Source organism: Chlorocebus sabaeus, chromosome 2, assembly GCF_047675955.1.
Source record: "Chlorocebus sabaeus isolate Y175 chromosome 2, mChlSab1.0.hap1, whole genome shotgun sequence".
NCBI lineage: Eukaryota > Metazoa > Chordata > Mammalia > Primates > Cercopithecidae > Chlorocebus > Chlorocebus sabaeus.
The window spans coordinates 37,081,023-37,105,163 of record NC_132905.1 but is presented as its reverse complement, the minus strand read 5'-3'; the positions used below and the strand labels follow the sequence as shown (position 1 = coordinate 37,105,163).

At 37.4% G+C, this 24,141-nt stretch overlaps 1 protein-coding gene and 1 non-coding gene across 3 annotated transcripts in view; both read right to left on the bottom strand.

The window, feature by feature from the left end:
- The window catches only part of LOC140709270 (putative ankyrin repeat domain-containing protein 20A2), a 42,077-nt gene that overhangs the window by 9,530 nt on the left and 8,406 nt on the right, over nt 1-24,141 (bottom strand). Inside the window, exons 4-10 of one of the 2 annotated variants that reach the window (XM_073007643.1) lie at nt 23,407-23,513; nt 20,695-20,750; nt 13,819-13,849; nt 11,102-11,171; nt 7,905-7,989; nt 5,378-5,406; nt 5,214-5,286 (exon numbers count right to left, since the gene is read on the bottom strand). In XM_073007643.1, the coding sequence (XP_072863744.1) occupies nt 5,214-5,286; nt 5,378-5,406; nt 7,905-7,989; nt 11,102-11,171; nt 13,819-13,849; nt 20,695-20,750; nt 23,407-23,513 (451 nt within the window). The remainder of the gene's footprint in view (nt 1-5,213; nt 5,287-5,377; nt 5,407-7,904; nt 7,990-11,101; nt 11,172-13,818; nt 13,850-20,694; nt 20,751-23,406; nt 23,514-24,141) is intronic. The other variant, XM_073007647.1, reaches the window with a different exon arrangement.
- Nucleotides 21,853-21,959, bottom strand: LOC140710527 (U6 spliceosomal RNA). Its single transcript, XR_012091599.1, has one exon. It is a non-coding gene; the product is annotated as a U6 spliceosomal RNA (small nuclear RNA).

Below are 24,141 nucleotides of genomic sequence, written 5' to 3'. Positions count from 1 at the left end.
TGAGTCTCGATCACGTCATTGCACTCCACCCTGGGGCATAGAGTAAGAACTTGTCTCCAACAACAGAAAAAGAAAGAGAAAAAAGGCTCAGAATCCTGTGTGAAGTCTTCCTTCATTCTAGCTGTCTTTCTCCACACAGATGTGTCTGCTTCATGGGCCTCCCTTAGTACTTTGGCAATTTTTCCAGTGTCACTTTACCACCTAAACTGCACATCATGTCTTTACATATTGATCCCCTTTGCTGCTAGGTTGTAGAGGACAATCTTTTGAATCATCTTTGTATAAACAGTCTTAACTTTGCTAAATAATTATTGAGTTCCTGCTATGTGTTAAGCACTGGGGTATAAGGAAGGAAAATGAAAGCTGTCAGCGATGGCTTTCCTAAAGATCATGCATGAGCTGCGACTTAGAGAGTGAGGTTAGCCAGATTAAGTGAGGCAGAGGGCGGGAAAGGGTGAGCACATGCCAGGAAGCAACGAGAAAGGGAGAGAAGCCTCCAAGAGTGTATGTATTTCTCGGCAAAAGAGGAATGGTGAGGGGGCCATTGCCAGCAGCTCAGTAATTCCAGAGAAAAAGGCAGATGGGGAACGGGCTATGGATGAAGATTTGGGCAGAAATCAGTTTTCTTTTCTTTTCTTTTTTTGAGACAAGGTCTTACTCTGTCTCCCAGACTGGAGTGCAGTGGAATGAACCTGGCTCACTGCAACCCGGCTTCCCAGGTTCAAGCAGTTCTCCTGCCTTAGGCTCCCAAGTAGCTGAGATTGCAGGTGCATGCCACTACCGCCTGCTAATTTTTGTATTTTTATTAGAGATGGGGTTTTACCTGTTTGACCAGGATCATCTTGAACTCCTGACCTCAAATGATCTACCTGCTTCAGCCTCCCAAAGTGCTGGGATTACAGACATGAGCCACCATGCCCAACCCAGAAGTCAGTTTCTGAAATCCTTATATATCTTTAAGATGCTTGGACATTAGGTATTCAGGAGTGGTTCATGGATCTATTTGCATTAGAGATAATTAACTCTAAATACTGTGAGGAGCATAAAATTTTGAGACACATAAACAAATGAACAAAAATAAAACATAAGGCAATGTTGCAAAGATGATACAGGCCTGAGATGTTTTCAGAAATATTTAGGATATAAGTATCAGTGGTCATTATAAGAATGGATTTTTACTGCATGAATAAATGTATATATCTGGGTCCCTGGAGCAATACACTCTGCTCATTACTTTACAAACTTTATCAAATGAGAAGTAAATTAATCTACATAAACTGTTTCAGTTACTTCTATTTACTTTACACTTTTTCTGTTTCAGTTTTACCATGTGCAGGAAATGCATTTGGGTTTTGTGGTGGTTGTTGTTGTTGTTGTGTGAAATGGAGTTTTGCTCTTGCTGTCCAGGCTGGAGTGCAGTGGTGCTATCTCAGCTCACTGCAACCTCTGCCTCCCAGGTTCAAGAGATTCTCCTGCCTCAGCCTCCCAAGTTGCTGGAATTACAGGCATGTGCCATCATGCCCAGCTAATTTTGTGTTTTTAGTAGAGATGGGTTTCTCTATGTTGGTCAGGCTGGTCTCAAACTCCCAACCTCAGGTTATCTGCCTGCCTCAGACTCTGAAAATGCTGGAATTACACCCACGAGCCACGGCGCCCAGCCACAATTGGGAATTTTCTTTTAAAAGTTCTGCTTCCTGGATTTACCAACCTCATGAGAAAATAGAAGCAAACAAGTCATTTGCATAGTTCAGAAACTTTGGATTATAACTTGTCATCACTACTCTAGAAGACTATCATCATGTTTTGTAAAACAAAATGTTAATTCTAGACATAAGGGGAAAAAGAAATTAAAACTATAAGGGTGAAAATATATTGCATAATTTATTACTATTGACATGACCATATGACTGGTTAAGAGCACTGAATTTCACTTGTATGTAAAGTAGACCCCATATTAGCTGCAGTTAGTCAATAGACTTGGTGTTCTAGCAGAATTAAATTGGATGCTCCTGTGTTATCTTTAAACGATACAGCTCTTCTGAACACCCATACTCCTAGTGCATGAGTATCCATTAAGACAAGGTGAAGGAATGTGTGAGTACAGCTGAGGAGACACCATAAGGCAAATGCTCAATGGTTCCCATTAATATTGGGGAAATCAACACTATAATACAGAAAGCTATAGGCATTATTTAATATTTGGTTTGGGAAGGTATTTTTAGTGGCATTGCATACAGTTGTAACTAATAATTGCACAATTAGAGATGTAAAAATAAATCAAAGCCACATTGTCTTTGAGTAGGAAATCTGTAGACGTCTGCAGCAGCCCCCAATTTTTCCAATCCAGCCCCAAAATTCTAAATATAATCATGGTACCACTCTCAAATTTATGTTAAATACTAAACTCAATGAAATTACTCTTTCTCCTTATTCTCTTTGTTATTTGTATGTTGCTTTCCTTAAAGGAAGAATACAAATGCCTTGCTAAGAAGCATTCTGTTTGGGTGTAGCCTGCACAAGGGGAGGAAACACAAAGGACTTTTGGCCACAAAATGACTTCTGAAAAGTCAGAACTGTGGGAGCATGAAGCCAGCCAAGGGAATCGAGAATAACATGTTCTATGCTTCCTTCCCTTCTTTGTTCTCTTCCTACTCTAATAGCTGCGACTCACACAGGTAATGAAGAATATAATTCCCTGATAGTAACACAGTTCCAAGATTAATCCTTTCTTTAACTATGAAGTTCGTGTGTCCAAAGTCTGTAGTTGCTGTCTGATTTTTCATCACTGATGGTGATAGACATTTATCATCAACTCACAACTTCCCAAATCTTTGAAAAGTCTTACTATTGATGATTCAACTAGTAGAAACATAATCTAAAATATCTGAAAATTATGTTTTTATTTATTAGAATGTAAATAGTAATACAAATTGTAATAAAGTGTAAAGATTCTTTCTTCCCTGAAGCAGTACCATGTTGTCATTTACCCCACAAACACACTACTCCTTCGTGGTCTAATGTATTTTACAAGTCCTGTAATTGCTATTAGCTCAAACAAGTTTATTTAACTTGTTTTAAGCTTCTGTGATTTACTACAATTTACTTTGAATCACTCAATGATCTCTATTATATATGTTGTTTTCCATGAGGAATTTGTTTATTAATAATTAAGATTCTTCAGTGATAAGAAAATATTTGAATAAATAAGTTTGAGAATAAACACATGATATTATTGTGTGTTTTTGTGTTCTAGAGACAAAAACTTCAAAAAAATTATAATGAATATACATTAAATTAAAAACTGCCTTCATTTAACCAAGATGATCTTCCCTCAATGCATGAATACCTTCAGAATTCACATGTGAAGCCTTAAATATAGACCAAAGATGTATATAAAATACAATAGCCTTAACAATCTTATCTGTAGCCAACACAGTGGATCCCGCCTATAATCCCAGCACATTGGAAAGCTGAGGTGGGCAGATCACCTGAGGTCAGGAGTTCGAGAGCAGCCTGGCCAACATGGAGAAACACCATCTCTGCTAAAATAGAAAAATTAGCAGGGTGTGGTAGCACGTGGATGTAATATCAGCTAATTGAGGGGCTGAGGCAGGAGAATTGCTTGAACCCAAGAGGCAGAGGTTGTAATGAGCCAACACTTAGCCACTGCACTCCAGCCTTGGTGATAGAGCAAGACTTTGTCTCAAAAACACCAACAAAAGACCGAATATTTCCATTATAAAAATAAGTCTATGTTCACACGAGATCTGAAGAGTACACAACGCTGTGAGATAGGACAGAAATATATTTTAAAAGTTATATTCCCGGTTTCTGTATCAACAAAACTGTTGAATTTTAGCTTTTAAGACAAGTCAAGGAAAAGAGCAAAAAATGCAGAAGTGAAACTTGAAAGGTCACTTGGCCATCAAGGGTTCATGATCACTGAACTTACACAGACTACATATATTTTTCAAAACATTATTTCTGAATTTTGATCTGAGCGTCCCTGGAGTTTCAGATTCATTCAAGGATGTCCACGAGGTCAAATAAGACAATGTCACTTGCTATTTTCAATTTTCTTTTCTGAGAACAGTGCAGCATTCTTCCTCAGAGAAATGAATTGTCCTAACTTCATAGGCTAAAGGCTCACGAGTCATAGTTCTAAGAGTATGTATAAAATATGGTGGTGCATGCTTGTATTCTGAACTTTTCAGCTTTAAACTTTCATATAGTAAATATTAATAGACACAAACTGATTTTAAAAAGCCCTTTTAATCTGACATTATTTCTATTTTTCTTTCTTTCTTCATTTATCAGCAACAGGAGAGTCTAACTGAAACTGGTAAAGTGGTAAAAGGGAATACAATGAAAAGTGTAAAATGAGTTAAACCAGAGATAATCATATCAATGTGGATGCATTTGGAAAATACGATACACCAAAGAAAGTGGCAGAAAAGTATGTAAAGTGTAGAACCACTCATATACCATTTTAGGACACAAATAAAACATTCTGCATATTACTTCTGAGCATCACTATATAGTCAAAGATTTCAAAAGGGCATTGAAATGAAAACTAATTTACGATGTCGGTAGCCTCTATGCAATCATGTTTTAAAAACCTTAACACCAAAAAGTCTCAAAATAACCGTTTTAAAAGACTGTCTACCAGTTATAAATGAGTCGTTACTTTCCTCATTTTTAATAATCAAAGACACCAAAACTCACACATACACACACCTGTGCATACACCTGCACGCACAGTCTGCTCATTGGAACATCTGATTGGTTTCAGATCATCAGTGTAATAACACTAGCAGCAAGTATCTAGAGTTAACACAGAAACTGACACGTTAATAAGTAAAGCCTTCCTCTAGGTAAAGATCAGAACTCCAACTAGCACATAACTCACTGGAAATAGCTTAGAGTCTCAAAATTCACTGCTTTGAATCCCTGACAAGAACAAAAATGTTATATTGAAAACTTTATGCTATTCAAAATATTAAAAGAGAAACATCTGAGTCAAACTTTACATTTTAAAAATATTTTTATGGCTTCTAAATTTGTTTTTATTCAAATATGAATACCAACAATGACATTTATGTCAATGCCTTCCATTCAATTATGAACAAATAGGATTAGCAGTAAGAATAATGTGAGCACTTCCATCATTTAATGTACTTATTTCCAGCATTCCATTTGTATTGATAACATACCTGCTCTCAAGGTCTGTACTTTCTTTCTTTGGACTGCCCCTTTCACAGCAGGATCTTCCATTTTAGTGCTAGGCTGAATGGGTTTTAAAAGAAAATGATTCACAAATCATATATATTTTATACAATATGGAGTTAGTGCTTCAAAAATATGCATAATTAATTACCTTCAAGGAAGGATGTTGTGCAGGAGGCCCTACAAAGCAAAGGGGATATGTCATCAATTATATGTAAGTATGACAGGGCCAACCAAATATTCAGGCAGTGTTACTATCAAGCTGAGTTCTCAGGTCTGACTATAAAAATAATTACTTAAGGTTTTGAGGGTAATTCTTGGGTGCTTCTTTTCCTTGTGTAGGACAGCAACATGACAGAAATATAGTGAGGAAAATAGGAATATAGGATTCCTAAAACTCACAGTTTACATTTCAGTAGTGAGATTATGTTTCAAATGCCTATACCTAAAACAGAAAAGCATGGCTATCACTGTAAACACATGGGCTGATGAGGAGAAAAGAGACCATTAAACAGATGAGGAAATCAAACCTGAGGGTATCAATGTCAAGGCTGAGGGTGAAGGTACAGAGTATTTTCACTCAACACATCAGAGGCATTGCTGCCAGCACACCACAGATAAATTCCCCATGTCCTGTCGCTGAGGAAATACACAGTTCAGATGACAGTTCAGGTGAACATGCAATTCACCTCTCATCAAAGACAGTGTTTTAAATTGATCAGCTGGGATACACACTTATGAAATCACAGCTAAATAAAATATTCATTTTTCCCATGACCACATGGGCTATTGCAGCACCTACATTTCTCCTATCCCCTCATTTGGCCTTGAATTAGAGCTCCTTGATCCACTCATACAAGGCGGTCCATAAAATACATCAAATAAACTATGTAGAATCAGTTTCCAATATCAAAATATTTATCAAAAAAGAAAACACTGAAATACCACAGACTTGCTGGATATAAATACATTTTATATTGCAAAATCAGTGCAGTATTTATTGAAAATGAGAAATTTGATATTCACAGAATGAATTTTATAATATAATTGCATCTAAAATTAACTAAATTTGGTATATTACCTTACACTGTAAAGGACATTTATAAAACAGCTATCATATCAAATAACTGGCTGTCTCAAAAAAAATTAGCCAAAGCATCTATATGCAATTTAATCACATCTTATTCACTCATGTCAGTGAAACTTCTCTCTCTAAGGCCTGACAGTTATGAAATGAAATGAGCTGCTGCAGTTTACCCCAAGTCTAGCACTCCCTCCTGCCTCCAGTACTCTCCACAGCAATAACCTCTCTTGTGAGACTGGCCATACGCCAAAGCAACCGGAAGTGACTCATCTCAAGTTTACTTGGCTTTAACTCCCAAGAACACAGCAAATATCTTTCTTTCCTCCCTCCTTGTCCTTTCACAATCCCTCTTCCTTTGAAAAAGTGATTTTTAGATCTGTCATCCTGATGCTTCCCTTCCAAGCTGCTTTTTATGGATCATTGCGACCACTGTTGTCATCTGTGTTCAGGAGTAGTATACACCTGTAATCTCTCTTTTCATCTCATTCTCCTTCCCCTGTGGCTAGAATCATGCTCAGAAATAAAAGGAAATTAATGCTTTCCCTGGATTCTGTTATTTTTTAAATTGCTCTTCAATGGTTCTTTTTCCAGATTTCTCTAAAGGAAGGCTATTCCCTTGTTATTCAGGGCTGTGTCCACAGACCAGCACCAACATCACCTGAGTACTCATGAGAAATACAGAATCCCATACCTGCTGAACCACAATGTGCACTTTCCAGAAGCTCCTCAACTAATTCATGACAATTTGAATGCCCTTTTCCACACTGATGTGCTTGCATATCGGTTTACCCTAATTGCCCTGTTTGGCCTAGTGTCAATTTCTTCCCTACTATGTCCCTGAATTTAATACTACATTGTAAGTCATAATGTTTCTAAAGAACTTTTAATCAGGCAACACCTTCTTTACTTAATTTCTTCTCCATAAATCACCCAACACTATTCTTTTCAACTATGTTAATTTGGCCTATATGATACTATCCCATGAATTTACACCATTTTCTATAAAACTAAATTATAGCCATACATGGCTGACCATTTACGGTGATATTCATCTATGGTAGATAAAACACAGGTCTGTGTGGTAAAGTACTTCAATCCTTAATGCCTCCCCAGTAGTGAGGATAACAGCAAGAGTAGGAAAATGTTACTCTAATTCGCTGACACATTTTCGTACTGGAAGCTTACTTTATCTACTTTCTTATTTCTAACACCCTGTTCTTCCTTCCTCTAAAGAGCAATTTGACTTTACTACCCTCCATTACATATGCCCGCATATGTTTTTTTTATGTATTACATGTACACTCTGCCCTCTTCATTCTTTCTTTCTCTTTATTCATTTCCTCTTCCTTCTCTCCTGAGTTGCCTCAGGTCTTAGAGAATCTTAAAATGGAGCTCACATTCAGCTCCTTTAGTAGTGTTCCCAATAGAATCAACTACTGACCCTTGGTTAGAGATACAACTTATCACCATTTGACTTCTCCTTTACTTATTATAGTTAATAGGACATTTTCTTTAGCTAGGAAACTATATTAGTGCTCATGTTTTAAAAGGAACATTCCATCAAATGACTTTTTAAATAAAATACACTTCTCACCTTCTCCTTTTCCATTGACTATTCTGTTGCCTCCTTCATGGGAAGGCCCAGGTAAAGGCTGTGACAATGTCTCAGGGACACACTGCTAAGGAAATATCAAGAATTAGTTTCCATTTAAAAAATTATAATGAGTTGCATCAAGAGTTTCTTATCATTCTCTTTTTATGAAACTGGATCTCATTCTGTCAACCCAGGGCTAGAATGCAGTGGCATCATTATGGCTCACTGTGGTCTCAACCTCCCGACCTCAGGCAATCTTCCCACCTCAACTTCCTGAATAGCTGGAACTACAGGTGCATACCATCATGACAGGCTAATGTATTTATTGGTAGTTTTGTAGAGACAAGGCCTCATTATACTGCCCAGGCTGGTCTCAACCTCCTAGGCTCAAGTAAACCTTCCACTTCTGCCTCCCAAACTGTTGAGATAACCAGTGTGCCCCAGCACACACAGCCCTAACCAGTTCCTTTAAATAAACCTCAATGTTGCCCAGATATGGTGGCTCACACCTATAATCCCAGCCCTTTGCAAGGCCAAGGTGGGTGGATTGCTTGAGTTCAAGAGTTTGGGACCAGCCTGGGCAACATAATGAGAACACATCTCTACACAAAAGTACAAAAAGGAGTCAGGCATGATGGTCTGTGCCTGTATCCCAGCTGCTCGGGAGGCTGATGTGGGAGGATCACTTGAGCCTGAGAGGTGGAGACTGTAGTGAACCAAGATCATGCCACTACACTCCAGCCTGGGAAACAGAGCAAGACCCTGGCTCCCCCAAAATTTCTATTTAAAATGTGAGAGTAAAGAGAGATACAAGTGAAAAACAAGCCCAATTGGTCAATGAAATATGAGCTTAAGTCAAGAAAGAAAAGAAACAACATGAAGTGCAATAAAGTATATGGAGAAATAAATCTGTAACAGAGCCTTTTGTTCTTTCATATCCCTAATAATACTAATTAATATTTATGCACCAATTAGTTTTTAGTAAGTACTTCTGTGATAAAGTTCATTACTCTAAAACTTTCAATTAGCTAAATATGGTCATCTACCACTACCTGAAAGAACATATTATAAAAGAGAGAAACCTGGAACTTTCCATCAACTTTCCACCCAGAAAAAGAATTTGTCACCAGAACTCTAAAGGGTAATGTATAGCTTGAAATGGTATATTTAATAGAACATGAGTTGGGGCTAATACAACATTTAAGAAATGTTAATCTAAAATCACAATGTTAAGATTCCAATTGAATAATACTAGAAAATATATTGTAACCCTCTTTGCTACTGATGACCTATTTCTAATTTATTTCCTTGTTATTTATGGCATAATTCCTCAACATAACACATCAAAAGTTATATAACTTTAAATATTAACAAGAACACAAATGTAAGCAATATTTTAAATACAATATTCAATTATTAGATACATTAGGTATATTACTTATAACATTCTATTATTTAAAAATTCACTTGTCTCTTTATTCAGACTAAACAAATATTGAGGCTGAACGTCTCATATCCGTAACATCAGCACTATGAGAGGCTGAGGTGGGCAGAACACTTGAGCCCAGTGGTTAAAGACCAGCCTGGGCAACAAGGCAAAACCCTGTCTTTTGAAAACTCAGCCAAGCGTGGTGACACAGGTCTATAATTTCAACTGCTTGGATGTCTGAGGTGTGAGGATCACCTGAGCCCAGGAAAGAGAGATCGAAGTGAGACAAGATCTCACCAGTGCCCTCCAGCCTGGGGGACAGAGTGAAACCCCATCTCAAAAAACAAGAGTTAAAATGCTTCTTACATAGAAGACTGTATTTTAGGCCCTCCAGGATACACACAAGTATGTTTATTGATCTCCAGGAGCTCATGGTATGCAGAAGCTTCCAATGATTATTTATAAGGACTTTGAGTGGTTATTTTATTTTATTTTATCTTATTTTATTTTATTTTTTTAAGATGTAGTCAAGCTCTGTCAGCCAGGCTGGAGTGCAATGGTGTGATCTTGTTTCACTGCAACATCCGTCTCCTGGGTTCAAGTGATTCTCCTGCCTCTGCCTCCTTAGCAGCTGGAAACACAGGCATGTGCCATCATGCCCGGCTAATTTTTCTGTGTGTTTTTATTTAGAGACAAGGTTTCACCACTTTGGCCAGGCTGATCTTAAACTTCTGACCTCAGGTGATCTATCCACCTCAGCCTCTCAAAGTGCTGAGATTGCAGGCATGAGCCACTGAACCCGGCCAAGTAAATATTTTTTTTAAAACTACGACGATAAAATTATGATGTTAAAGTCTTACTATATTGGTATTAAGAGTCTCTGCTTCTAGAACTGGTTATTTGCAGCAAAATACATGTTATTCAATTAGATGAAATTAGATGAAATGTTTTATATAAACTCTTCATGGATATCTCATAAAACACACAAAAAAAATCCCTTTGCGATACAAATCTTGAGAACATAAATTTAAATTTCTACATTACACAATTTATATTTTTAAATCAGATACATTCTTGTTATGTTGCCCAGGCCGTTCTCAAACTCCTGGGCTCAAGCAATCTTCCTGCCTCAAACTCCCTAGCAGCAGGGACCACAGGTACACACCACCACACTCAGCTATTTTTCTACAATTTTTAATATTATTTTAGTCTCACTACAGAATCAATAATATAGGTATAGAAACAATCTCTCCTAGAAACTATATGGTACCACAATAATAAGTTTCCAAGAAGAAAAAGCTCTATGCTATGTACTGTACATTTTCACAACTAAAAGGTACCAGAGGGGGTCCAGGATTACTTCAAATCATTTGATCACTGAAGATTTATAGAGGCATAAATAGTATGAAAGTCTGAAAGTCACAATAGTATGATTTAAAAGTCAAAGTGTTACTATTTATCCAAATAAACCTTAACCAAATTTCATATTTCTTCTATTGGGGAAAGCATTTACTAATGCAACTTTCCTGTCACTACTTATTTTCCAGTTCACAGCTCCTACCCGGTCACAGTACATGTCAATTTTTGTTAGTTACCAAAGTTAAACAAATTTTTTGAATCAACTAGCCACATGTATGTTTTTCTCTGACCAACTTTCCATTATCACCATAAAACAATGACAGGTAAACCACTGCTAAACTTGAAAAGTAAATACTGTGCAAAACTAGATTCAGAGTGAGAAAATTAATTTTACAAGAGACCACTTTACCTTAGTAGCAACACTCAAGTCTTTGTCACCAGATGTAGGCAATGAATCCACACACAGTTCATGGAAAATGCTTGAGAACAAAAACACACAATGAAAAGAGCAAGTTGATTTCTTTACAATTTTTATAACTGCCAATTTATATCCAGCTTCCCCCTCAAACAAAAGACATAATCTGGAGAAAGTTCAGTGATCCATATATTAAATGATTTTTGATACAATTAAAATATGGCCTCTGTTCTAAAAATAGATTTTAGTTACCTATTTCTGCCTCCATCTGTCTAAATCTATAAAATATTCAATGAAAACTGACCTTGAGCTTTATATAACAAATAGTGACAGTCAATGTATTGGCAGAGTCTGACAGTAATTTACACACACAAATTATCTTTCCTGAAGCTGAGCTTAAAATTCAATTAATGGATGACATAAATGTTGTTACCTAAACTGGAAGAAAGCTTATGACTTCAAACAAGGTAGAAAGATCCACTGTCCCTTTTCCTTGATCTATCTCTCCTTAAAAGACTAATCTGCTTCACTTCAAAATGGCAGTCTTGATTCCTCAGCATGGAACCCACTGAGGAAGGTCCTATTGCTGTCCTTTGCCCTAAATCAGTATAGGGAATCCCCTGCAATATTTGAAATGTATGAAAGCTAAATATACAAAAGTCAAATAACAAAGCTGTATGTTCTTATTGAGAATACTTTTCCCAGAAAGATTAAAACACTAATAATTATAAAATCCCATTATTTTCACTCTATAGGTACTATCTTATTCAGGTCCACATAAGCTAATAAGCCATTAAAAATTTTCATAGGCACTCAGACATCCAAGGAGAGAGATTGCAGGAAATACAGAGTCCTGGTAGTTGTACCTCTATTTCTCTAACTACTATCTAAATATCTTTCTTCCTATGGGCACCCACTTTCAGATTCCACTACTGCAGGGCTCCATAGAAGTCTTCAATCTTCAACTCTTTAGTCTATGAAAGCACAGATTCCGGAAAGGATGGCCTCAAATGACCAGGAGTAACAGATCTCTATATCCCTCGTCCTAAAAAGCAAGCCAACTGGAGTCTCCGTCACCTTCCCCCAGCACAGACACATTGCCAACTACCCAACCGAACTCCATGACTGATTTACCAGACGATCATGCCCCTGACCAGCCTACTTGGACATGGGAAGGACATCAGTGAATTGGGAACAGAGGCAGAGGTAAGGAGGCACCTGCCCTGTACCACAGATCTATGTAGTTCAGCAGTCTCCAGCCTCTTTGTACTCCAGGGTCTCTAAGCCACCCCTCTGTAAGTCAGGATGGAAGTAGATAATACCACATTTCTGTCTGCTGCAGACACTCCTGCCAGTGTCTCAAAATGTTTTAGCATATTTCAGTAAAAATTGTCGTTTGTCAGTCCTTGATAAAAAAAAAAAAAGCAAACTTTTTATAGCTCTCTTGAACCTTCTATTGTAATGTGCCTTTGTACATAATTCCCAAATTTCTTGTGTCTTTCATCTTTATAATGTATCTTTATCAAACTTGTCATAAACCCCAATATTTTCATCTCTTAGTGAAGACTTCATACTCTTACACAATCCAGTGTTGTTTGTCTTCAAACGTGGCTTTCCCCTGCTCATTCCATTATTACCTACTTCCATTGGGTTCACCAGCTAATTCCATTCTCATTCTATCCACTGTGTGCACCAGACTCACTCCTGTTTGTACTGGGCTTTAAAATGAGTTCAAATCTCATTTCTGCCAATTGCTATGTCTAAAAAAGCATACTAATCTCTTTGAGCCTCACATTCTCTATCTACAGAATCACTTGACCGGAATATTCAACACAGGTAAAAATACTGGGAGGTATTTTAATTCATTCTAAGATTCCTTAACATTCTGTAATTCTATGTCCTCTTGATTCTGTCTATAGGAAAACTGGGAGTACATAGCCAACAGAATTTGAAAAAATAATAGAACAAAAGAAACACAAAAAAAGGAGAGGGGAAAGCATTAAAAATCAAGACAAGATTATAGAAAAGTCATGGAAAAAGAAACAAGACTTAAAAAAGTATTATGGAAGTCAACAGAACTCCAGGCCTAAATAGAAAACCAAACTTGGAAGTCAAATCATTTCTCTCTAAGACTTGCCTAAACTTATTTTTGTAAAACTTCCAGTCCTATGGCCAAAGCTAAGTAAGTTCTGCCCTAAAGTCTTTGATGGTAAAAATAAGATACCGGTTACCACTGAAATTGTCAAATTTATTAGGAAAAACTCTTGGACTAACCACATGCTAACAATAACTTTCAATGACAGTTTAAAGTATTTAAACTCTCATTAATTTAGGCATTAATTGAATTAATGAATCTGATTAAACTGATTCAGAACTATACCTTGATCCAATGGCTGCATAGATGTCTATCAATCTATGCTGAGGAGCAAGAGAAGGGATTTGGAAGGCAGGCAGGCTGACGGTCAAGTTGTGGGCCAGCTACTTTGTTAACTATGGGATCATGAGGCAATGAATCGACTGCACTAAACCATAGTTGTTAATTGAATAAATAGTAGGTTATAGGAACACAGATGTTGTGATGGCTTTATGAGATGGTAAATGCATAGAACATAGCAGGATGTCTAGCCCAGAATACAACACTCAACAGATATTAGTTTCTTCCATCTCTATTTCCTTAGTTAACATAAATGTTTACATCTATAAAATCCTACCTGACTGCAGATTCATCAGAACTTCCAGCATCTATTAAAGAAAAAGGAAAAATGCATTTTAAATCAATAATAAATGTACAGAATATTAAAAGCATAAGAATGCACAGGCCTGCAGGCCTGTACTCTAAAGTATTTGGGAGGATGAGGCAGGAGGATCACTTGAGGAACCCAGAAGTTTGAGACCAACTCAGGAAACATAGTAAGACTCTACCATCATAAAAAAATTGGGCACACTTTTGTGTATGCTTTAGATGCTGTTTTTGTTGTTGTTGTATTTGTTTTGTTTTGGTTTGGTTTTTTTAAAGCATAAGACTGATGCTTTCTTACAAAGCATTCCTTTGGGAGCATGTCTGGGACCTTACTAGAATTAACATTAATTATACCTATTGGTAAGTAATTAATGCAGTAAGAACTCTTCCCTTTGTATTTATTAGATGCAAAGAAGAATAAATTTATAAAAACGTAGTATCTACAAGTGAATTGTAGTATACAAGTCATTTTAGCCAAACGCTATGAGATTGAGCAAAAATGGTATTGTTAACAGAACAGGTGTGATGAGTCAACAGTGTCAAAGGGCGTGATTTCTGGACCAAAATATGAGAGGCCATTAAAACAGAATATATAGTATTACCTTTTATCCACTATATGTGCAAAAAGACATACTCGACAGGGTTTTCTCTGCACTCACACCGCAGCAACAATCATCAACAAAGAAGGCTTCCATGACCAAATGTGTGGAGAGATTTTCCCCCCAATGAGCAAGAATCATTCCTGCTGATGACACCATTCAATTCTCACACCCTATCTGCTGACACAATCAGATTTAATTTAATTTATAAATTAAACTTTATCATAGATAGGTATGCATAGGAAAAAACAGTTGTGATTCAGTACTATTCGCGGTTCCATGCATCCACTGGGAGTCTTGGAATGTATTTCCCACAGTTAAGGGGGAACTACTGCACTTATTTTGTTATAGCACAATACAGCCTCTCTAGCTCTTCAGCTCAAACTGTTCAGTTTAAAATAAAACACCCTATAGCACCAGAAGCCAGCAAAACATAGGAATCAGACCAGAAACAGGAATCCTTGCAAAGACCTTCCAGCCGCCAGTGGAGAAGAGCTGAAGAGAGATCGGTGTGTTACTCTGGCTAATACTCTTCTGGGGAAGGTGCTGGATGGTTTCCTTAGTTGTAGCTATTTGTTCTGCCCTACGTATAACAAGGCCCAAATTCACCTGACATTTTACCTCCCACAGAAAGAACCACTGGAAACATCACTCCTTTAAGAGCTTATCCATATTCAGAGAGAAGCTTAAGAAACACTGGGGAGGTGTGGCAGGCTGCCCGTCAGTATTATCTGATGTGAAAAATATATAGAAAGAAAACTGTCAATGCCCTTTTACTACTAGAATGTTCCAAAGCTTGCTCTTCTCCCAAGTAGGAGAAAAAAATTCTTTTTCACCTCACATCAAGCAAAACTCCCTTACCATCCCTCATGACAGAATCTAGTTGTAGATGAGTCATGTCATCATACTACAGGCTGTTGTCAACCTCATCCCTCAAAGGAAGAGGAGCAGTGAGGAACACATGTATTTACCTATAGCATTCACTGCCTGGTCTTAATTCCAACCGAATGTAAATATGACAGACTTAGTGATTCCACTTTTATAAAGTCCAACCCCTTGCGCTTGTCCCCTTCCATTGCTAGAGAGTCTATTTGGACCCACATCATAGAGCAAGATACTCCAGTTTGTGCCGTGTGGCACGGCATGGTGTCCTTTCCCTCAACCCTTTCTATTGTGTCCCAAATAGCTATACAAATCATGTTTTCTGAGTATGTAAAGCACATCTCATCAGCATATATCATTCTTTACAGTGATAAAGAAGCAAAAGAAAAACAAAAAGGACAAGGAACATCTTAAATGACTACGTTCAATTACCATGGAGCTTTAATTTTTTAACTATTCAAAAAGATATCCACTGTACTCTTCTGAAAATAATAAAACTATGAAGATAAAGATCAATGGTTGCCAGGAGTTGCTAGGGAGAAAATGAGAGAAGAACAGGCATAGTATAGAGAATTTTTAGGGTAGTGAAACTGTTCTGTTGATAATATTACAGTAATAGATACATGTCATATCATTATACAGTTGTCCAGGTTCACAGAATGTACAGCATCAAGAGTGAAGCCTGATGTAAATATGAACTTTGAGTGATTATAATGTGTCAATGTAAGTTCATCAGTTGTAACAAATGTACCACTCTGGTGGAAAATACTAATCATGGGGGAGGCTATGCATGTGGCAGGTAAGGAATATATGAGAAATCTCTGTACCTTCCTCTCAATTTTGCTGTGAACCTAAAACTGCTCTAAGAAATAAAGCTGTTGATTTAAAAAAGATATTCACAACTGGGCTCAGTGGCTCATGCCTGTAATCTCAGCACTTTGGGTGGCAAAGGTGGGGGGGATCACCTGAGGTCATGAGTTCAAGATCAGCCTGAGGTAATGAGTTCAAGACCAGTCTGACCAACATGGCAAAACCTCGTCTCTACTAAAAATATAAAAATTAGCTGGGCATGATGGCAAGCACCTGTAATTTCAGCTACTCGGGAGGCTGAGGCAGGAGAATCGCTTGAGCCTAGAAGGCGGTGGTTTCAGTTCACTGAGATCACACCACTGCACTCCAGCCTGGAAGACAGAGTGAGACTCCATCTCAAAAAAATTAAAAAATAAAATAAAAAAGATATTCACTGTCTATGCATCCCAGGATCTCCAGAACAAAAATTAAAATAAATAAATAAATAAATAAATAAATAAAAAGATGGCCAGGGTCAGTGGCTCATGCCTGCAATCCCAGCACTTTGGGAGGCCGAGGTGGGTGGATCACTTGAGGTCAGGAGTTCAAGACCACCCTGACCAACATGGTGAAATCCCATTTCTATTAAACACAAAAAATTAGCTAGGCATGGTGGTGCATGCCTGTAGTCCCAGGTAATTAGGATGCTGAGGCAGGAGAATTGCTTGAACTTGGGAGGTCGAGGTTGCAGTGAGCTGAGATTGTGTCATTGCACGGCAGCCTGGGTAGCAAGAGCAAACCTGTGTCTCAAAAAAAAATAAATCAATAATAAAAAATGAAAAATATTCACTGAACCTGTTATTATGATATATTTAAGCAAGACTTAGTGACCCTAAAAATTAGAGATCATTGAAGATCAAAATAACAACACGTGGTCATTATTTCTCAAAGTGAAGTATATAAAGTATATAAAATAAGTTAATTGCATGCTTAGACAAGACGATATTGATTAAAATGATTGACTATTTTATCTCCTTTCATACTTCTAAACAGGGATTTAGCACAATATGAAAACTAGATTATCCATGTCATCCAGAAAGAAGACAATTTTATTCTAATTTTAACTCAGAAATTTTTATGCTTATTTAATTTCACAATTTTGCTGAAAGGCTAATAAGATAAAAAGGACAGATTATCATTACCTAACACTGCTATGGTAACTTATATACAAATACCTGTTTGTCACCAAAAGTCAAAAAAGTAACCAGCATTGCAACTTAAGATGGATCATACAAAAGAAATTACTACCAGTTTACCTTATCTTATAATATTATGTGTTATTAAAATGAAAATGTAAAACAACACCAAAAGTTAAGTTGGGGCTATAAGTGTTGTGCAGAAAAGATTTCATATAGCAGGCAAGAGACTGCCATCTTTAGAAAGGCCTGCATGCAAGGCTGGCCCCTGACTGGTGTTTAGGAAATTGGAATTGGGAGAGTTTCCACCATTCCCTAAGGAGAGTGGCTCACTGTGTCTAAAGTGTTTATAGAAACAGTGTGGTTACTCTGAACAGCTGCTTTCCTTCTAGGAGTCTGGAATTTAGGTACATGTCACAGAGAGTAACCTCCATAGAAACACTTGGGTACTTAGTCTCTAATGAGACTCTGGTACTGGTAGATATCACTGCACAAATGTTGTCAAAATGTGAGCCTGGGAGAATTAAGCAGATCCTGGGAACTCCACAGGAGAGGACTCCTGGAAGCTTGTGCCTGGTTTCCTCCAGACTTGACACATGCAACTTTTTCCTCTACTAATTCTGCTTGTCCCCTTTCTTGTAATCAAGTAAAGATCTGAGTATGACTATTTCCTGAGTCCTGTGAGTCTTTCTAGTGAACCACTAAACCTGGGGGCGGTCTTGGGAAACCTTGATACAAATGCATTGTGTAAGACTTTTATGAAGTTGATAGGATATATGTAACTATAATCAGGTGGTTATTTCACAGAATAGCTTTCCCTAATCTGTTTTCCTTTTCTTTTTTTCCCTTGATATTTGACTTGGAAAGTCTTATATTTCTATATCTATACAATTCAATAAAGCCATAAAAGGAATAAATGAAACGATAATGTCAGAAAATAATGTGAAATAAGCAGCAATCCTATTTTAACTGAATAAAAAGTAGAGAATCTAGGTGATTGACAATATGTTCTACAATATGAATGTTTCTAGAAAAAAATGAAAAGGTGGTCAATTTTCTGCAACTCAACTGGGCTTAATTCCTTTTTATAATAATTGTGCAGGCCAGGTGCAGTGGCTCACACTTGTAAATCCCAGCATTTTGGGAGGCTGAGGCAGGAGGATCACTTGAGTCCAGAAGTTCCAGACCAGCCTGGGCAATAGAGTGAGACCTCATCTATTAAACAAATAAACAAACAACAACAACAAAGAACCTTAAAAAGAAATTTAGCCAAGTGTGGTGGTACATGCCTGTAGTCCCAGCTACTTGGGAGGCTAAGGTAAAAGGTGAAAGGATCACTAAAGGCCATGAAGCAGAAGTTGCAGTGAGCCAAGATGGCACCACTGCACTCCAGTACCGGCAACAGAGGGAGACCGTGTATCATAAATAAATAAATAAATAATTGTGTATCAGGCCAGATGTAACCACAAAATTCTGTAGTCCCAGCTACTCAGGAGGATGAGGTAGGAGGACTTGTTGAGCCCAGGAGTTCAAGGCTACAGTGAGCTATGAATGCACCAATGAATAGACACGGTATTCTAGCCAAGGTAACATAGAGAGACCCCATCTCCTATAATAATAATAATTGATTAATTGTGCATCATTCAAGTAAATTCTATAACTGGAGAAAAACATAGTACTATTGAGAATGTACTATAATAGTCTACTACTGATCATAGAGTTCCTGTTTACTTGCTTCTCATCTTTTTCTGTGTTTCTCCTAAAACCGAAAACATGAATCATCCATTAAAAGCAGTTCATCACAAAACAAGTCAAAAAGTCAAAAGAATTGCATCCAAACTGTAGGATGTGTTATCCACCGCTCCCTGTGAACAGTTGGATTTGGTCATTAAGAATTAGCAGGACTAACTTTGTGTTTGTGTGCACACGTGTGAACGTGTGTGTGTATGTGCTTATAAACTGTGTGTGTGTAAACTATGACAGATAAAACCATTTTGCTTGTGTAAGAATATGTAATATAATTTGTACTTCTCATGAAGGAATTGCTTTTCTGTCTTCTGTGCACAGTAGCTGTCTTCAAAAAATAGTCTCCTATTTGTATGGGTGCACGCTGGTTCAGTTCTATAGTTCTTTTTTTTTTTTTTTTTTTTTTGAGAGGGAGTCTCGCTCTGTCGCCCAGGCTGGAGTGCAGTGGCGCGATCTTGGCTCACTGCAAGCTCCGCCTCCAGGGTTCATGCCATTCTCCTGCCTCAGCCTCCTGAGTAGCTGGGACTACAGGCACTCGCCTGTTTTATCATTAGCCAGGCTAATTTTTTGTATTTTTAGTAGAGACGGGGTTTCACCGTGGTCTCGATCTCCTGACCTTGTGATCCGCCCACATCGGCCTCCCAAAGTGCTGGGATTACAGGCCTGAGCCACCGTGCCCGGCAGTTCTACAGTTCTTATTGCCATTTATTTATGGTACCAGAAAGAGATTGCTGAGTTCCTGGTTCTAAAGATAGTTACTTTCTTAGTGACACACATCAATATGTAATACAGTTTGCCCTTGAACAGCGGGGATTCACTTATATGCAGATTTTCTTCTGCCTCTGCAACCCAGAGACAGCAAGATCCACCTCTCCTCTTCCACCTCAGGCTAATCAACCTGAAGATCATGAAGACCGTTGTCAGCATCTACTTATGCTTTATGAAAAGTCAATATATCTTTCCTGATGATTTTCTTTCTAACAGCTTCAATTATCTGGCTTACTTTATTGTCTGAACACAGAATATAATAATGTGGCAAAAACAAAATAGGTGTTCGTTCATCAACTGTTTTATGTTATCAGGAAGGCTTCCAGCCACTAGTGGGCTATTAGTAGCTAAGTTGAAGTAATCAAAAGTTATACTCAGATTTTCAACTGCAGAGGGATCAGAGTCCCTCACCCCTACATTATTCATGGGTCAACTGTAATTCTTTACTAAATATAAACAATTTCTTATAAAACTGAAATAGAAGATCCATTTGTATTACAAGTCCAATTGGTTATAATGTGACTACAGAGGAAACATACAACATACTAAATTAAAAATCTTTTTTCTTATTCATGCAAAAACATTATATAGGATTTTAGGGATCATAAATGACTTTTTTCAGACTATAATGTTTGAGATTATAAATGAGCTACAAATATCTTTTTTAAATAAAACTGAATTTCAAACTAGTTAAATTTTAAAAATTAGTTTACATATGTATATACATATATACACATTCAATTGACACATATTTTTAAACTGGTCTTTTTTGATTAACACTACCTTAATCTTACATCTTACTTTTCATTTTCTTATCAAGAGCAGGACCACCAAGAAAAATAAGAAATTCACTATCAGAAGTCTTACCTGGTTTGTCATTTTTAAGTATCTTCTTTTTATGTTCCAAAATTTGTTGTTTAATTCTATGTATACAAAAGTAATAAATAAAGTTGTTATTTTAACACTGAAATAAAAAATATTTACCAAACATATTAAATTCTAAAACCATTTAAGGCAATATCAGACCTAATATCAGAATTTTAATATCCCATACACTTCAAATTTTTAAACCTTACAAGCTTATTAAGCTTATAATTAAAGAATAAAAGAAAGGGAAGTACTCATAAATGGAGGGAGAACAGCTCAGTAAATTAACTCTAGTTTGCTGGACATCATGCAAAGTGTCCTGCACTCAGAATACGTCCTCGCTCTGTAACCAATAGGTATTTTCTTTTCAGACAAGTTGCTTCTTGTAGGCTCCATGGTTTCTTCTAAAAAATAAGGACTCTGCTACCTTAGGAAGATGTAATGAGATTACATGTTTAAATGTTCAGAAAAATAGTAAAGCAATGGAATAATTTCTTCTTGAACTTGATTCCTGAAACCATTTTGGAATCCCAAATAAAGCTTGGTGTATGTTTTTCTCTAAGTTCTAATATTCAAATGTTGCAGTTTTCAGAAGATGTTATTAAGTGCTAATTTTGGTTATTAGCTGTATTCATTGTGGCTTGTAATTCAGGGAATCTTACCTAATTCATAACTTACTGCAAAATTTATATATATATATATATATTCTCATTAAAATGGATTACCTAATTGTCTCCCATCACTGAGTTCATCCATCACACCAAGGGCAGAAAACTAATAGGTGTCAAAACCCGGCTTGGACAACTACCACTCCTTCTCTATCTCCTCAAACTCTGAGCCAGCAGATCCATGCCAGGATGCTGAATCTCCATGGTCCTCTCCAACTAACAGACAGGACAGAACCCTGCTGTGATTGTTTTTCGGTTCCATGAAGGAAAGACAAGTGGACATTTTTTCATTTCCAAGACATGTACTAACAACATGTAACATCCCCTAATTATTACTCAGCTCTGTTCTCCTTTCAGAGATCACTGGACATCAATATTTTCATAGTGATAATCACAATTTCAATATTGGGGGGTATCCTGTTTTGGTTTCACTCACACTGCTTCCTAGGAGCTACTCAACAAACAGTCAAATGACCTTCCTGGGACTATACAAAATATGGAATGCTTTCTGAATCTGTGTGCCATCCCCAGGCAGCAGCCATGCTTATCTGCTCTGTATTGATCCAATTTTAAAATATGTGCTGTGGAAACAAGCACAAAGCTCTGTTTGATACACAAATACTCATGAGTCATGGATGAGGCTTAGCTCGGGTAAATCCAACTCACTTACTTTAGATTCTGAGAATTTTATTGAATGACTTCTTGTGAGGTGGAATTTTAAAATATATTGAAAACTTGAGGAAGAGTTGCGAGTAGCCCAAGAGATTTTCATGACTATAGAGACACATTGCTAGAGGGGTCAACCGCAAGTTTGATCCCACTACTTGCTGGAAAGATAACATGGAACCTTCTGCTATCTAACCAAAGCTTCTGCTCAGGATATAAAAAGCCTCAAGGTACAGATCTGATAGCAAAAGGGAAAGGGAACTCTGATCTCTCTGCAACATTATTTGAACATCTCTGACTGTGGAGAACAATCCCAACTAATAGTGGTTAAAGAAAAGACAAACATGGCTTTCAAAGGATAACATACCATGAAGGCCTAGGCTAAGTCTAGCTAAGAGGTGGGCTCCAAAGAAGATTTTTAGTGTAGGGCAAGCATCAACTTTCTCAGTATTTGTGTGGGTAAAGCCAGGAGGCCTAGCTGGCAGAGCAGGGTGCTGGGAACAACGACTGACCATAAGTACATAAACTAATAAACACCATAGCTTTGAACTCTATATATGAATCACCATGAAAACTAGGGGGTCTGTATCAGTGAAGGCATCCTGGTGGCAAAGGTCAGTCATTATCAGATTGCAGGGTGGGTTACAATGGCAGCAAAACAGCAAGCGAGTCCATGGAAACAACAGAATGATCAGAACGGCCTTTTTTCCCGTTCTTCTGACTTGTAAAGAAAGATTGTCTTCCTTGAACTTAGGGAACCCCTTAGCTTCTTGGAAAATTCAAAGAAGGAAGACACAGGAGACAGCCCGAGGCGACAATACAAGATTTTCTGCTAAATTGGACATTTCAAGACCCAATAACTAATTAGAAAAGTCAGGCCAGGCATGGTGGCTAGCATTTTGAAAGGCCGAGGCAGGAGGATTACTTGAGCTCAGGAGTTCGAGACCAGCCAGGGCAACAAAGTGAGACCTTGTCTCTACAAAAGAAGAAGAAGAAGAAGAAGAAGAAGAAGGAAGAAGAAGAAGAAGAAGAAGAAGGAGGAGAAGGAGGAGAAGGAGGAGAAGGAGGAGAAGGAGGAGAAGGAGGAGAAGGAGGAGAAGGAGAAGAGGAAGAGGAGGAAGGAGAAGAAGAAGAGGAAGAAGAAGAAGAAGAAGAAGAAGAAGAAGAAGAAGAAGAAGAAGAAGAAGAAGAAGAAGAAGAAGAAGAAGGAGAAGCAGGAGGAGAAGAAGAAGGAGAAGAAGAGAAAAGAAAAAAAAGAAAGAAAGGAAAGGAAAAGAAATCAAATAATTACACTAATCTTATTAATATTTCTGACTTGAGAGACTATTACCACTCTAGAATACGCAGGCTTTTATTTTAAAAAAAAGAACTACTGTACCGTCTCAGCCCATCAACGGCATGTACACTTGCTTTGTTTCTCAATAGAAATTCCACCATTTTCTCTTTCTTGCAAATAATCGCAAATAAATGTGGGGTATTATTGTCCTATAAGACAGCAGAAAAAATTAATAATTCACAAAATTACATATTTATGAACTGAACTGAAAATCTTCTCTAGGATTCTTTGAACTTCAACATACAATATAGAAAGGAAGTAAATGAAAAGCAGTCCCCTCCTTCTCACTCCTCTGTGCTTTCTGATGTGCTGCTCTTTGCCTTGCAAACAACCCTCCTCTGTCTCCCGGGATTAACTGTGGTCATTGCCAAAATTCACTGTCAACATTTACCAGTCCCAAGAATCCTTGCTTTGATCACAGCACTTAGCGTGCTACATTGTAATCATTTCATTGTTTCCCTCTGAAACCAAGAGCTTCTTGAGGGCAAGGGCTGTATCTTTTGTCTCTATAGCCCCAAAGCCCTAAGACATAGTAGCAAATATTTTAAGTTTTCTACATAAATTAATGAACTAAATTATTCTCTCTAAAGCAGTGTTTCTTAAACTATATTCCAAAGAATATTTGCTTTAGCAGAAGTATAATACCCCAAGAGAAAGACTCCATGCATGACCTTCTGCATTTGCGAAGTATTACAAAATTGTATCTGACATCCAATAATCAAGAATTCTCTTGAATTTTACCTAATCCCCATTTCACAATACTATTTGTGGCAAATA